We start from the raw sequence: 13,183 nt of genomic DNA, 5'->3' as shown, positions 1-13,183 counted from the left end.
CCACCAGAATATCGACATCTTTTTCCTGTCAGAAACATGGCTAAAAACATCAGGCGAGGAGACCAAGTGCGCGGATCTAATACCCACCGGTTACTCCATCAAGTCGTTCCCTCGCCACTCTCGAAGAGGTGGAGTTGCTGTCATCATAAAGAATTCCATGAGCAAACGTCTTAACCACACAACAACATTCGATTTTGACCACACATCGTTTGAACTAGTCTAATTCACACTCACACTGGCGCAAAGGCCAGTCCATTTTTTCTGCCTATACCGCCCTCCTCCTAGTAGAAAAAAGAAGCTGACTAAATCTCTCTTTTTGGAGCAGTTTCCGAATCTCCTGGAGTATGGAAATTCGAAGGTGGCAACCTGATTATTCTTGGAGATTTCAACATTCACTTTGACTGTACTGGAAACCCAAACACATCAAAACTCATAGATTCCATTAACGTTTTCAACCTCAAACAATCAGTTAACCATCCCACCCATAAACATGGTCACATTTTAGACTGGATTCTTCATAGACCTGATGATAACATTCTACGGTCCTCCCTGGTATCCCACGAACTTGCATCAGATCACCTCTGCATTATATGCCATCTTGACGTATCAGTCCCTAGCCCTCCACCTTTATATGCTACTAAGAGAAAAGTCCGTATGATAAATAGAACCAAATTAATGCATGACATCCAAGCAAACCTAACAACTTGCTTACCTCCTACAACAAAACAACTCGATAAGTGCCTGCGTTCATTGCTCGACAAACATGCCCAGCTACCAAGTACAAAGTATCAATTCAAAAGTGTTCTCTATGGTATAGCAGTGTTAGGGACCAGATTCGCACCGCTAAAAGAGACTGCCGTAAAGATGAGAAGCTTTGGCTTTCCACCAGACTCACTATTCATAAGCAAATCTATGAAGCCGCTAAGAAGAATGTCACAAATATAGTCCATGCAGCGAAATCAGCCCACTACAGTACTAAGATCATGGAAAGTTCCAGCTGCAAAGAGCTCTTCCAGATTACTAACAAGCTAATGTCAAGGAACAAATGTACACCACTTCCAACTACCTTCTCTCCAGTCGACCTTCCGGACATGTTTGCAAATTTCTTCCGTGATAATGTACAAACCATTAGAGATAAGCTTGACACCACAATTTCAATTGACTCGTCGTCACCATACAGTTGGGATACAGAATTTCAGCGGTAACCATTAGCAGCATTTGAACCCGTCTCTATGGATTTTGTACGTACAATCCTGACGAAGAGTGCACCAAAGTCATGTGAACTTGATCCAATTCCAACATCACTGCTGCTTGAGTGCTTAGATCCAGTATTGCCTTCACTAACTGATGTTATTAATACCTCTCTCTCATCCGGGGAATTCCCGTCATTTTTCAAAACTGCCATTGTAAAGCCTCTGCTGAAGAAACCAACACTAGACCATAACGATTTAAAGAACTACCAACCAGTTTATAATCTCCAATTCATATAAAAAATCTTAGAAAAGATTGTTCTATCTCAGCTTGTATCTCGTCTGAATTCAAACAGTCTTTTTAGCAATGTACAGTCTGTATATCGCCCTTGCCATAGTACTGAAACTACTCTTCTAAAAGTAGTTAATGACATTATCTCTGCTTTGGATAGCGGAAAGATTACAGTCTTCACCCTCCTTGATTTGTCTGCAGCATTTGACACAATAGCCCATGATATATTACTTCACCGTTTCCAGCATGTATTTGGCATTCATGATACAGCCTTACTGTGGTTCAAGTCCTACTTGGTCAACAGGACACAACTTGTGTCTGCAAATGGACTACACTCCAGCCCAGTTAATCTATGTTGTGGTGTTCCACAGGGGTCTGTTCTTTGACCTGTTCTCTTCATTCGATACACTCAGCTGCTCTCAAGTGTCATAGATCATCATGCAGTGTCTCACCAATTGTACGCTGATGACACTCAAATATACAAATCTAGCCACCAACTGAAGTTGATGCTACTATCCAAGGTGTAGAGAGGTGCATTTCTGATGTGAAATCATGGATGACATGTAACAAGCTGCAGATGAATGATGATAAAACTGAGCCCATTCTGATCACAACACAAAGACTTTCTTATTCACATCATTTACCTCAAACAATAAATATCAGCAACACTAACATTCAATTCACACAGTCAGTACGAAACCTAGGTGTTACTCTGGACAGTACTCTCACATTGCACCACCATGTCATGAACATATGCAAGGCTGCATGTCTTGAGCTGAGACGCATCAGCTCCATTCGCAAATATCTTTCCGCTGATGCCACTAAAATACTTGTGTGTTCATTAATACTTTCAAGACTGGACTATTGTAACTCAATTATGTCTGGTTCATCTCAATATCTACTCCAGAAACTTCAAAAAGTTAAAAAATACAGTTGCTCGGATCATACGTAGAGTACCACGATCAGAGCACACCTCCCCGCTGCTCTGTACCCTACACTGGCTATCCATTCGATCCAGAATCAAACACAAAATTTGTTCTCTGTGCTACGTTTCACTGACGGACTCTAGTCCAACATACCTATCCGACCTCACCTATGTGTACACACCAGGAAGATACTTACGCTCCTCTTCTGACAATCGTATACTCATTATTCCCACTATGAAAACGAAGTCATATGGGCATCGTTCTTTTGCATACCAGGGCCCAGCAACGTGGAATGAATTGCCCACAGAACTTAGACACAAAGACACAGTGATCCCATTCAAGACTGCCCTGAAAACTCACTTATTTTGACTGCAAGAACAAACTTAAAGACCTAATAATGTTTCCTACCTTAAATACTTCAGCATGTTTTTTTTATGTTTTCTATTTTCATGGTGTTTGTTTTTGTAATCATATCATTGTATGTTTTTTATCTTGTAGGTATTGTCTTATGTTGTAAAGCGCTTATAGCTTTTAAAGATTAGGCGCTATACAAAGTCCTCATTATTGTTATTATTATTATTATTATTATTATTATTATTATTATTATAAATACATGTAGGTATGACTCCCTTGTAGTAAAGTCCACCGTAACTAGTATGATTTTCATTGACACTTGTATCAACATAAAAACTAACAATTTGTTATCCCAAATTGTTTTCATAATCTTGCGCATAAGTGAACTTCTACACCAACTGATTATAATTAGTGACCTTAGAAATGTACTTATGGTCATCAGAATCACATTTTGGTCAAGTGATTATTTGAAATATCTTTCTCACATAACATCTTCCTATTCTAGGAACAAAGTGTTGCATCGGACGTTAAAAATCACGGATTTGACTATCATGTTCCAGATAAAATTTCATTTTACTACATTCACCTTGGAAGACTTTTCGTTCCTTCTGTCAAGTACCATTATCATCCCATTATTGTCATATATAGATATGTATTTGCTCTCATAAACAAATTACCTCTTGCTGTTTATATTTCTTAGATAATGTTTCATACATAAATATCCCAATTATGACATTATACAACTATTATCAGCTCAGTGAAGCACGTATACTTTGTCCAGGGGAGTAAAACTGATCTAGGCTCAACTAACATTGGGAAGATATATAACAGAAATGTGGACACTGACAGTCTCTGACATCCAATACCCAAGATGCTCACATTAGTGTTCTGGCTAAGTCACTACATAAATAGAACCTGACTGCACCGAGAGTTATTTTAAGCTGACAATAACTGTAGGACACTCACTCGGTGTTTGTTCGTCCTTAGAATCGAAATGTAATAACCACGTTCACTACTAAACATTTTCAAAGTTTGTATCATATTTCTTCTAATCAATATTAACTATGTAGGTGGAATGATATTTATATTCAGGGATGAATACTTACATGTTGAGTCATGATAGATCCTAACTTAGCTTTCAATATCTGTCATCAGTTTCATTTCAGATGAATTGTAAAGCTTCCTAAGTTACTCGCTATTTTCCACGTTTTAAAATACAGAATTTAAAAACATAAAATACGAAACTTTACAATTCAGACTGGATTCCACATAAATTACAATTGACTGCAACGTACCAATGAAGCATTGCATAGCGTATATGTTATTTAAAATTTCTCATGCATTGCAGTATATTCCAATGCCGGTACTTTATGGAGTCTTCCTTTACATGGGTGTTGCTGCTCTGGGTGGTATGCAGGTAAGTGCCGTTGCAAGGTGAATAATATATATTATTGCTGAGCTGAATGGTATGCAGGTAAGTGCAATAACAAGTACGTAAAATGTATCTTTACTGCGCTGAATGGCATACAGGTATGTAAAATAGCAAGGTAAAGAAATGTATCATTACTGCGCTGAATTGTACACAGTATGTCTAATAACAAGGTACATATATGCATTAATAGATCTTGCATGTTTTAGAAACAGAAAACAAGAAAATAAAGGAGAATGACAAATATTTCTTTAAGACTTTGCGCTGGCTTCAGAAATAAAAATTCCTGAACGCAGACAAAAGATTGTGTCTATGGGGAAACCTCTTGAAAAGATGTCTAAGTTATAGCGATTTGCATTTGATATAGAGAGAAAATAACCAGAGACCAATTCATTCGTTCTTTTTAATCACTCGAAACACTATCAGTTTACCAATCCAATTACAATGTTTATTTTGAAACTTTTTTTTCCCTGAAATCTTTAATCCGGTGAACCTCACATTTCTTGTTATTGGACGTATTCATATAATCGTTTACGAATAAATTCCATTTATAAGTATGACCCTCACAAACGTATGAAGAAGTAACGCTTAACAAGAACCAAAAACTGCAATAAATATGGTGCAGGGAACTCGCGATGGGTTATGAACTGAAGAGTGATTCTGTAGAACAAACAACTAATTGTACAACTACACAGCGATCAATATGGTCATCAATAAATTAACAGAAAAATGGTACACCTACAATCAACGTGGTTATCGATAGATTGACAGAAAAATGGTACACCTACAATCAACGTGGTTATCGATAGATTGACAGAAAAATGGTACACCTACAATCAACGTGGTTATCGATAGATTGACAGAAAAACGGCACACCTGCAAATACAATGGTCATAGATTTACAGAAAATGGAAATAAATTATGCCAATTATTGGAATGAGTTACGAAAAAAAAAGTATGCATTGAAAAGTTAAAGTTCTATCTGGTGTAAATTATATTATACAAGCCACACAGAGAAAAAAAAACATCAAATCCCCTTTTTTAGTCAAAATTTTCGACAATAGCTATTCAAAATAAATTGCAGTTCATTGAAATGATATATGGGGCTTCCTGTCTCGTGTTAAATATAACACATAATCTCCTTACATAATATTTCTCCGTGTTCTGCTTGATATTTGCTGCTATTTTTCTCCATCATTAAAGTATAAAGTAAATGTATATTTTAGATATGTATTTGCAGTTAAAATTTCTGTACCTTCTGAATGGAGACGATTTACGATCCGACTCTCTCTCTCTCTCTCTCTCGTGATTGCCTACATCTTTTTTTTTTCTTTTTTTTTTGTTTTTTGTTTTATTTATATTTTATGAAACATTTAGGATGATTGATGACTTGTAGTATGATTGGGAAAATATGGAATGATCATTATGACCGACGTGGAAAGTTGTTCATGACACTTCCCGGTTGATACGGTATAATTCATGACACTTCCCGGTTGATACAGTATAATCGGTTTAGCCGTATTTTCGTAATCTTTCTTCATTTAGAAATATAAAATGTGACCCTCTTCTTCTGATAACACTTTGTAACCATTTTTGGGAGTTTGGATGGGGATAATAGTTCAAAGTGACAGTGCAGTCAGTACGCTTCTATATTAGGGGCTCTGCAGCTTGTTCTACAGTGACGTCACATATAACAACAAATCAAGCCTTACTCTAGGTAGGTAACTGCAGTCGGTAATTTTGGACAATGTAACTCTTCATTTTACGAGAAACAGAATTTTAATATTCTGGACGAAAAAAAAGCCCCCCACACACAATATAACAGATATGTACAGTTTAAAGATTTCCCCAATATTTTATCTGGCCAGGATTAGATAAGCCAGCCGTTAGGTGGAATCTCTGTTATGATAAAGAATTAAGAAACATATGAAGAAGATGCAAAAGCCTATGCTTATTTGGAAAATTCAAAAAGATGAATTGTAACGCTTTTATTATTGTTTAAATACAGAGCTGATGTGTACCGTCTCCTACACGAGACTTAGTTCACTGAACATTTGGCATAATTGTCTACAAAATAAGCGTGTGAATCTCAATTAGGAATTAGCATCCTCCTTTTATTTTCATTTGCAGCTAGTTCAAAGGATACTCCTCTTCTTTATGCCGCTAAAATATCAACCGGATTACGTCTTCCTTCGCCACGTTCCGTTACGGCGTGTGCACTTTTACACAGCAATCCAAATAGTATGCCTCATCCTTCTATGGGTGGTGAAAAGTGTGAAGGTCATATCAATAGCATTTCCAATTATGGTAAGTTATACGTCAACATAGCTATCTGGAAAGTAAACTATAAAAATATACCCTGAATTATTATTATTATTATTAGTAGTAGTAGTAGTAGTAGTAGTAGTGGTAGTAGTGAACTGAAAATAAAAGGAATATCTCTCCATTCTGTTAGTATTCAGGGAAATTTTAAATGTTTAGATTTTGTTTTTTTTCACTACATCGTCGACATTAAGTTTTGTTAGTGGCTTCATCCTATAAAGCTAATTTTAAAGCAAGCATGCATAATTGGCATGTACAACGATAGCTGGAACATAAATGCAAAATAAAATTTGAAAATTCCAAGAGCGTCTTTGACATGAGCGTTAATTATGAACTCGTCTGGAAATCATAGCCAAAACTTAGCTTTTATTAGATTAATTAATTAATTGTCTTGTTCATCCATGTTTCTGTTGCTTTAAACTGATGTTCGATTCGATATCCCTTTGCTAGGTAGTTTTTATTACCTGACATATACGTTCACTTTATTCCATCTTTCTCCATTTGCTATATATAAGGCTTTTACTTCAGCTCTTCCAGAATATGTCTTGGTTTCTCACCGACATTGTTTATGCTATTTATTATATTTTTGTTAATTCTCTGAAAGGTTTTGGCAACTGTATTTATAAGAAAAGCGCTCGACTGGGTCTTCACGCAGAGAGAGTTACAATGGTTGGATCACATTTTGCCGCCACTCCGCAAACCCAAAACGGAAGAAGAGCACACGGATAAGGTATGCTATCATATTGCGTGGTCGATGTGGATAATAAAATGATTCGATGATCCAACGATAGAATCAGACAAGCACTTAAGTGTATCAAAATGTGTGTTAGTATTTTACAGTTGGCTGCATAAGTAAACAATTTCATTTAGTTTATATTAGTACGATGTAACTAACAAGATAATGCTTTTCATTAATTTATTTTTAGAGTATGCTACCATTTTATTGGTGACTAGGGTGCATGCAAGCTTTCATGCAAAGAAGCGGGCTTCCAAAAATATATAGCGTGCAAGAAAGCAATCTCGTATACGTTCAAAACAGTACTTTTTTTATACCTGCATAGCTTTAGTCAAAGGAAAGTCCTGCCTTTGGCGAAATTAAAATGAGAAAAAGATGTGGTGGATGAACTCACATTTTACTTTTCCTTCAGTCAAATGACATGTCTAGTTTTTGTCTTGATTAGATTCCACAGCTGGAGGGTGGTGGCGAGAAGCGTCCGACAGAATGCAATAAATTCTAAACCGTATGTGGAAATGTCTGATTAATATTTAGTATGTAACCTAGATTACACTGCTTGAATTTCAGCTACAATTAACCATTTTTGTCTATTCTTTGCCTTTCTCCTGAAGTGTTGGATGCAATGGTCCGTGTTGCTTTTTGTATATTTTTTTTGTGTCCCTGCATTTTTATTTAGCTTTTGTCTTGTTATCCCGTTTGTTTTCTTGCTTAAACCTTCTCTGATACATTGTACCTTATATCCATCCCGTCTGTTTACCTGCCAAAACTTCCCTGATACAATAACGTTATATTCATCCCGTCTGTTTACCTACCGAAACTTCCCTGATGCAATAACATTATATTCATCCTGTCTTTCTAATTTAGTCTGATCTAATATAAAATATAAAGTTGATTTATGAACAATAGTTTCTAACTACAGCAAACTTAAATGTTTGGTTTATAGGCATTTTTCCTTACATTAAATTGTTCGTTATATCAGAATTTTACATGAAAGGATTGCTAGAGTCTTTAATTAGAAAGAGTTTATAATATCCATATATTTTCTTTTAAATAATAGGAAAGCCTATGACAGCGGTACACTACTCCATCAATAGATGCCTAATTACAGCCCTGCTTTTTCTGATATCGGTCACATTCTAAATACGATGGGTCTCTGGACGCAAAAATCAAACAAATATTGAGAGCATGTAGAAAACGAAATTTACCTTTAAGAAATGGAAGTATTTACTCACGTGAAAAGATATGAATTTATTTGTATCTGGAAAAAAATGATTGAACTTATTATAGCAGATGAACAAGAAAGAAAACTGAAAACGTAAAGAACGAAGCAGAGCTATTGACGAGTTGTGCTCTTGATCGTTACTCATGGTCTCTTTCTTTTATCAGGAAACATATGTTGAAGTATTAAACGTTGGTAGGTACATTATATATGGGATGTAATTATCTGCTTGAAGTATTAAACGTTAGTAGGTACATTATATATGGGATGTAATTATCCGCTTGAAGTATTAAACGTTAGTAGGTACATTATATATGGGATGTAATTATCCACATGAACTTAACGGCAAGTACAGAGATACTGCATTCTTAAAAAGAGAATGATATATTGTTTTTTTAGACACTTTATGTTAAACTTTTTCCTTTTCTCAAGGGTGAAAGGGACAGCGAGGAGGGTGGTCACAGACCTAGTCAGCTTCAGTTAAATTTGGCACCCTTGGAAGAAAATGTAATCAGAAGAAAACAAATTATCGGACATCGGTATAGTTGTCCTTTCATCTGCAGTAAAGACTCGGACGTTACAGTAAATGGCAATAAACTCACAGACCATCAAGGGAAGACTTTAAGTGGTCCTAGAATTGACTCAAAGATCTCAGCGCCAGTTCCCTCGACCTTTTACATAGAGAATTATCAGAATGATAGCAATATATTGAAAGATTCGAACAATAAAATTGAATTATAGAAAGCAATTAACCAGACATGTATAATAGAGGTTGAAATAATTATCGTCCATATTACTGGAATCTGAATGGACACTTTTAAAAGAAGATATAAGTTTAATCACATGACATATTCAACACAATTCTCCATAAACCCATCTTATGTATAATATGCCATATCACTACACAATGTCACGAAACGATTTGAAAGCGTATGCGTGATGAATCCGAATACATCCAAATTATTCCACTTCGGTCCGAGATCATGCAATGCAATGTTCTTGAAAAGAAATATAATGATAAGAGATTGCTGTACCGTACTAGGAAAGACAAAAATAAGGAAATGTAAATGTTTCAATTTGACTTACTGCAATCAAAATTAATACATTATTTTGAAATACTCATTTTTTTTATAAAATAGTATACACATCGCTAATTTGGACATGTTATGTTTTAGTTCTTCATTACAAATAGGGACCGATCGCGCTGTTTTTTGGGATACAAATTAGTTCATGGTCGAATGTGAAGAAAAAAGTTATATTTTGGTTAAAGTCCCACCCATTGTTTTTTTTATCCATTTCTTTCCCATCTAACTACAAAGAATTACAAAAAGAAGAGGAAAAAGTTTCGTGCCGTGGATCACCTATAGCTTTAGACCAACAAAGTTTGAAATCTACGTCGGGCGTATGGATCATATAATATTTAAACATGGCGCATAATTTGATTTGATACGGCTTTTGTGTTGCCTACAACTAGATTTCTAATCTGTTATTGTCCGAATAGTTCTTCCAGTCCTTAAATTAGTATACTTAGTTCAGCAAATCAACCTAAAGAATTCATTTTGTTTATTTCATTTCTTCATCTTATGAATATTTGTTATCTTTTAAAGAATTGTAACATCGTTACCTGTTATCTTGCATCATGTTGGACTTCATATTTATTTTTATTTAGAAGGGTTTATCTTCCTAATTTTCTTTCAATTTGTCAATTCTTATATTTATATATATATTAGAACCGAACATTTAATCGGTACTATATAGCCAGGATCGTGCTGGTGTGTCATTAAAACCTATACATACATAACGTCATGTGCCCTTTGCTTCGCGTCACTAACACACAAAGGCAACAATGGTGGCTGTAGTGAAAATAATGTTGTTAGACGACTATACTTTAATACAAAAATGACGTTATTAATGAAATCATCGACGATATGATATCTAACAATGAAAAGGAGTGATATCTGCTGCAGTTACAGCAATTAATTGGTGGTTATTCAGTAAATTTGAAACGTGTGGAAGCAAACAATATTTAGAAAATGCTGGTTAACCGGTATATGAAATCGTTAACCAGGATTGTCTCAGAATTTTTTAATACTTTTTCTTTGAAAAACATTGTTTTCCTACCGATATACGATGTATTTATAATTGCTGTGCATTTGACGAAAAAAGTTTATTATTTCATAGATAAACCTTGATTTTTTGTATACTAACTTACTATAACAAAAACACGTTCGGGCTTTTGTCATTTTGTTTTCAACTGGCAAGCAAAAAACTAGTATGCATAAACAAAAAACTTGGAGAGCTAATATAAGCCCAGCTTGTTTTGTTGATAGTCCATGTTTTTGACAGACGTCATCAGTCTAACGAGGTACACTTGGTTTTCCTTTTCTTACCATAGGTTTCAGTTCGAAATGTTGGATATCTCGAGAAACCGTTTGCACAAAAAACAGAAAACATGCCTATAACTGGTTTTGAAAGAGGAACTTTTTTTATCTTCTTCTGATAAACCAGGTTTTTCTTTCTCATCGTGATATATATATTTTAGAGCACCCTTTGAAGAAGCATAAATAAACGACGTACATGTCTTACCGTTCAAAATCGCATTGGAATTTTGTGTGTTAAAGACCGGAAATAGAGCAGATAAATGGAACTGTGATCTGGATTTTGCGCGCTGTGAAGATCAGCTTCATCATATGTCCATATTGTATAACATTTCATTTAACATGCGTAGTACTGTTGTTTTGTAAAATCAAATATACTCTTGAATCAAATATACAATGTGAAAGTGGCAGTCAATTTGAATGTCCCATGGAAGGCATGGAACTAGTATACGAAATGATTTAGAAAGGTTGCATAACTTCAGTCTTTCTTAATCATGAATTTATTTCATCCTTATTTGGTCGCAAGCAAGTGATTTGTAAGAGCTACGGGTCCAGCCTATGGGGCAAGGTATATTAAACACGATATTTAAAAGAATGAAGGTCGCTGATTGTTTGAAAATAATTACGGGGAAAAAATTACTTAATTTTTCAGAATAAACCTCATTTGAGTAAATTTTGTTAGCGTTAAAAGCTTGGACCATAAACCGTTTTGATTTATCGCTGTAAACGGGAAGATCTTACCGGGCTGGATATTTATTTATCGTTTTAAACTTGGAGATCACACTGGGCTTGATTTTTATGGTGTGCACCTAAACGGAAATTTTTTGTCAAGAAAGAAGCGATCAACATATCATTTACATCGTTTAAAAGATTTCGTCTTGGATAAACCATTCATAAAATGCGTTATTTTTCTGATCTTACCAAAACAAAATTAGTAATTTAGCCGAATAGTAACGTTACGGTCTATGTGAACTGAATTAGTTGTTTGTGGATATTTGAGCACTAAATCTTCCTGGTAAGAGTATAAAAAAGACCTCTGGAGATCTGAAATATTGTTTCGTTAATAAATAATATAACCAACCTTACGCCTTGATTTATTTCTCTTAGACTGGAATAAATGCTTAAGAAAAGAGAAGAAACTCAGAGAAAAGGGACTTTTTGCACTCATATGCTCAATAAATAAACACTAGAACGCGATAGTACAATCACGCCATCTAGCTACATACGAAAGTAATGAAACAGTCTAATTCGCACAATGTGCCCGCCGAAGTATTTACGACAGAAAATAATTCTAACCACTCAACTCCTCTTGTATTTGCTTTATCACTTCTACATAGTTAATCTGGTGTTCGATACGCATATTGATTCTGCATTTCCATATCAAACACTGTCGATATTCATAAGCACCCAATATGATTTAAGTACATACTAATTTGTTCTCAAATCCATTCACACAAATGAACTAAAAATATATATGGAAGTGGGGCAATGTAGTAAATACAAAACCGTGTCTGTAGTTTGTTCCCAGTCGGGGACAAACACTCATTTGATATGGTGTAGGACTTAGGAATGTCTCGGCCAAACGGCCTCAAAGCATGTTACGCCAGATCAAACATTCTTTCCGCCGACACAAAAAAATAATAATAACAAAAAACAAATGCGATGATAAAATTGCGACGTTACTGATTGGCAAATGACACAAAGAGGTGAACACTCAAATGCACACGAATACATATTTTTATATTTGGAGCGTAAGTATCTCAGGCTAACAATTCTCAACGCACGAAGGTTAGTGTAGTATATATTTTTAACACTGTTCTTCATATTAATCCAGAATATTACAGAAGTATATATGCAATGACTTGGTTTACCACTGACCGCTGGCCAGGTCAATGATAAAACCTTGTCATGCATCTCGAGAAAGATGTTTCATGTTTCCCTTCTTATGACCAAGTTGCCAAGTTTATATGAAAGATTTAATGTGTTCACATAAACGTATAGGACACACATGTAAATGTCTTCGTGAAACAAAACGCTAGAAAAGCGATTCTCTCTTCAATAAACATGATTTGAGGTCATGGTAAAAAAAAAAACAATCTTTGGTTTGGTTTGTGAGGTTTAACGCCATTTTTCATACACGGAAAGCTACTGACAAGCTTTCTTACATATCCACAAAAATCCTTGCTGACATATTTGAGATGTATGAATAAAAAAGAAAATTTTCAAGTGGGCCTATGTCGTTCGCCTGTTTGCATAACTAGAGAGCTGACCATGTCACTAAACTCACCACTCCGGTGGCCTAGTGGTTAGAGCGTCCGCCTCGGATGCGGGAGGTCG

General features: G+C 35.3%; 1 protein-coding gene across 3 annotated transcripts in view; it reads left to right on the top strand.

Annotated features, from left to right (window-relative positions):
• The window catches only part of LOC149789502 (electroneutral sodium bicarbonate exchanger 1-like), a 60,073-nt gene extending 48,147 nt beyond the window's left edge, over positions 1-11,926 (top strand). For 2 of the 3 annotated variants that reach the window (XM_089971538.1, XM_089971539.1), the window contains 4 exons: positions 4,111-4,179; positions 6,322-6,498; positions 7,118-7,243; positions 8,901-11,926. In XM_089971538.1, coding sequence (XP_089827664.1) covers positions 4,111-4,179; positions 6,322-6,498; positions 7,118-7,243; positions 8,901-9,209 — 681 coding nt within the window. In that variant the 3' untranslated portion in view covers positions 9,210-11,926. Of the gene's footprint in view, positions 1-4,110; positions 4,180-6,321; positions 6,499-7,117; positions 7,244-7,694; positions 7,755-8,900 lie in introns of all 3 variants that reach the window. The other variant, XM_089971541.1, reaches the window with a different exon arrangement.
• Positions 11,927-13,183: the final 1,257 nt, after the last annotated feature.

This window comes from Sinohyriopsis cumingii, chromosome 10 (genome assembly GCF_028554795.1).
Source record: "Sinohyriopsis cumingii isolate HCF-2022 chromosome 10, ASM2855479v2, whole genome shotgun sequence".
Taxonomy (NCBI): Eukaryota; Metazoa; Mollusca; class Bivalvia; order Unionida; family Unionidae; genus Sinohyriopsis; species Sinohyriopsis cumingii.
The sequence above is the reverse complement of the archived record's forward strand: the minus strand, read 5'-3'. Positions and strand labels throughout refer to the sequence as shown.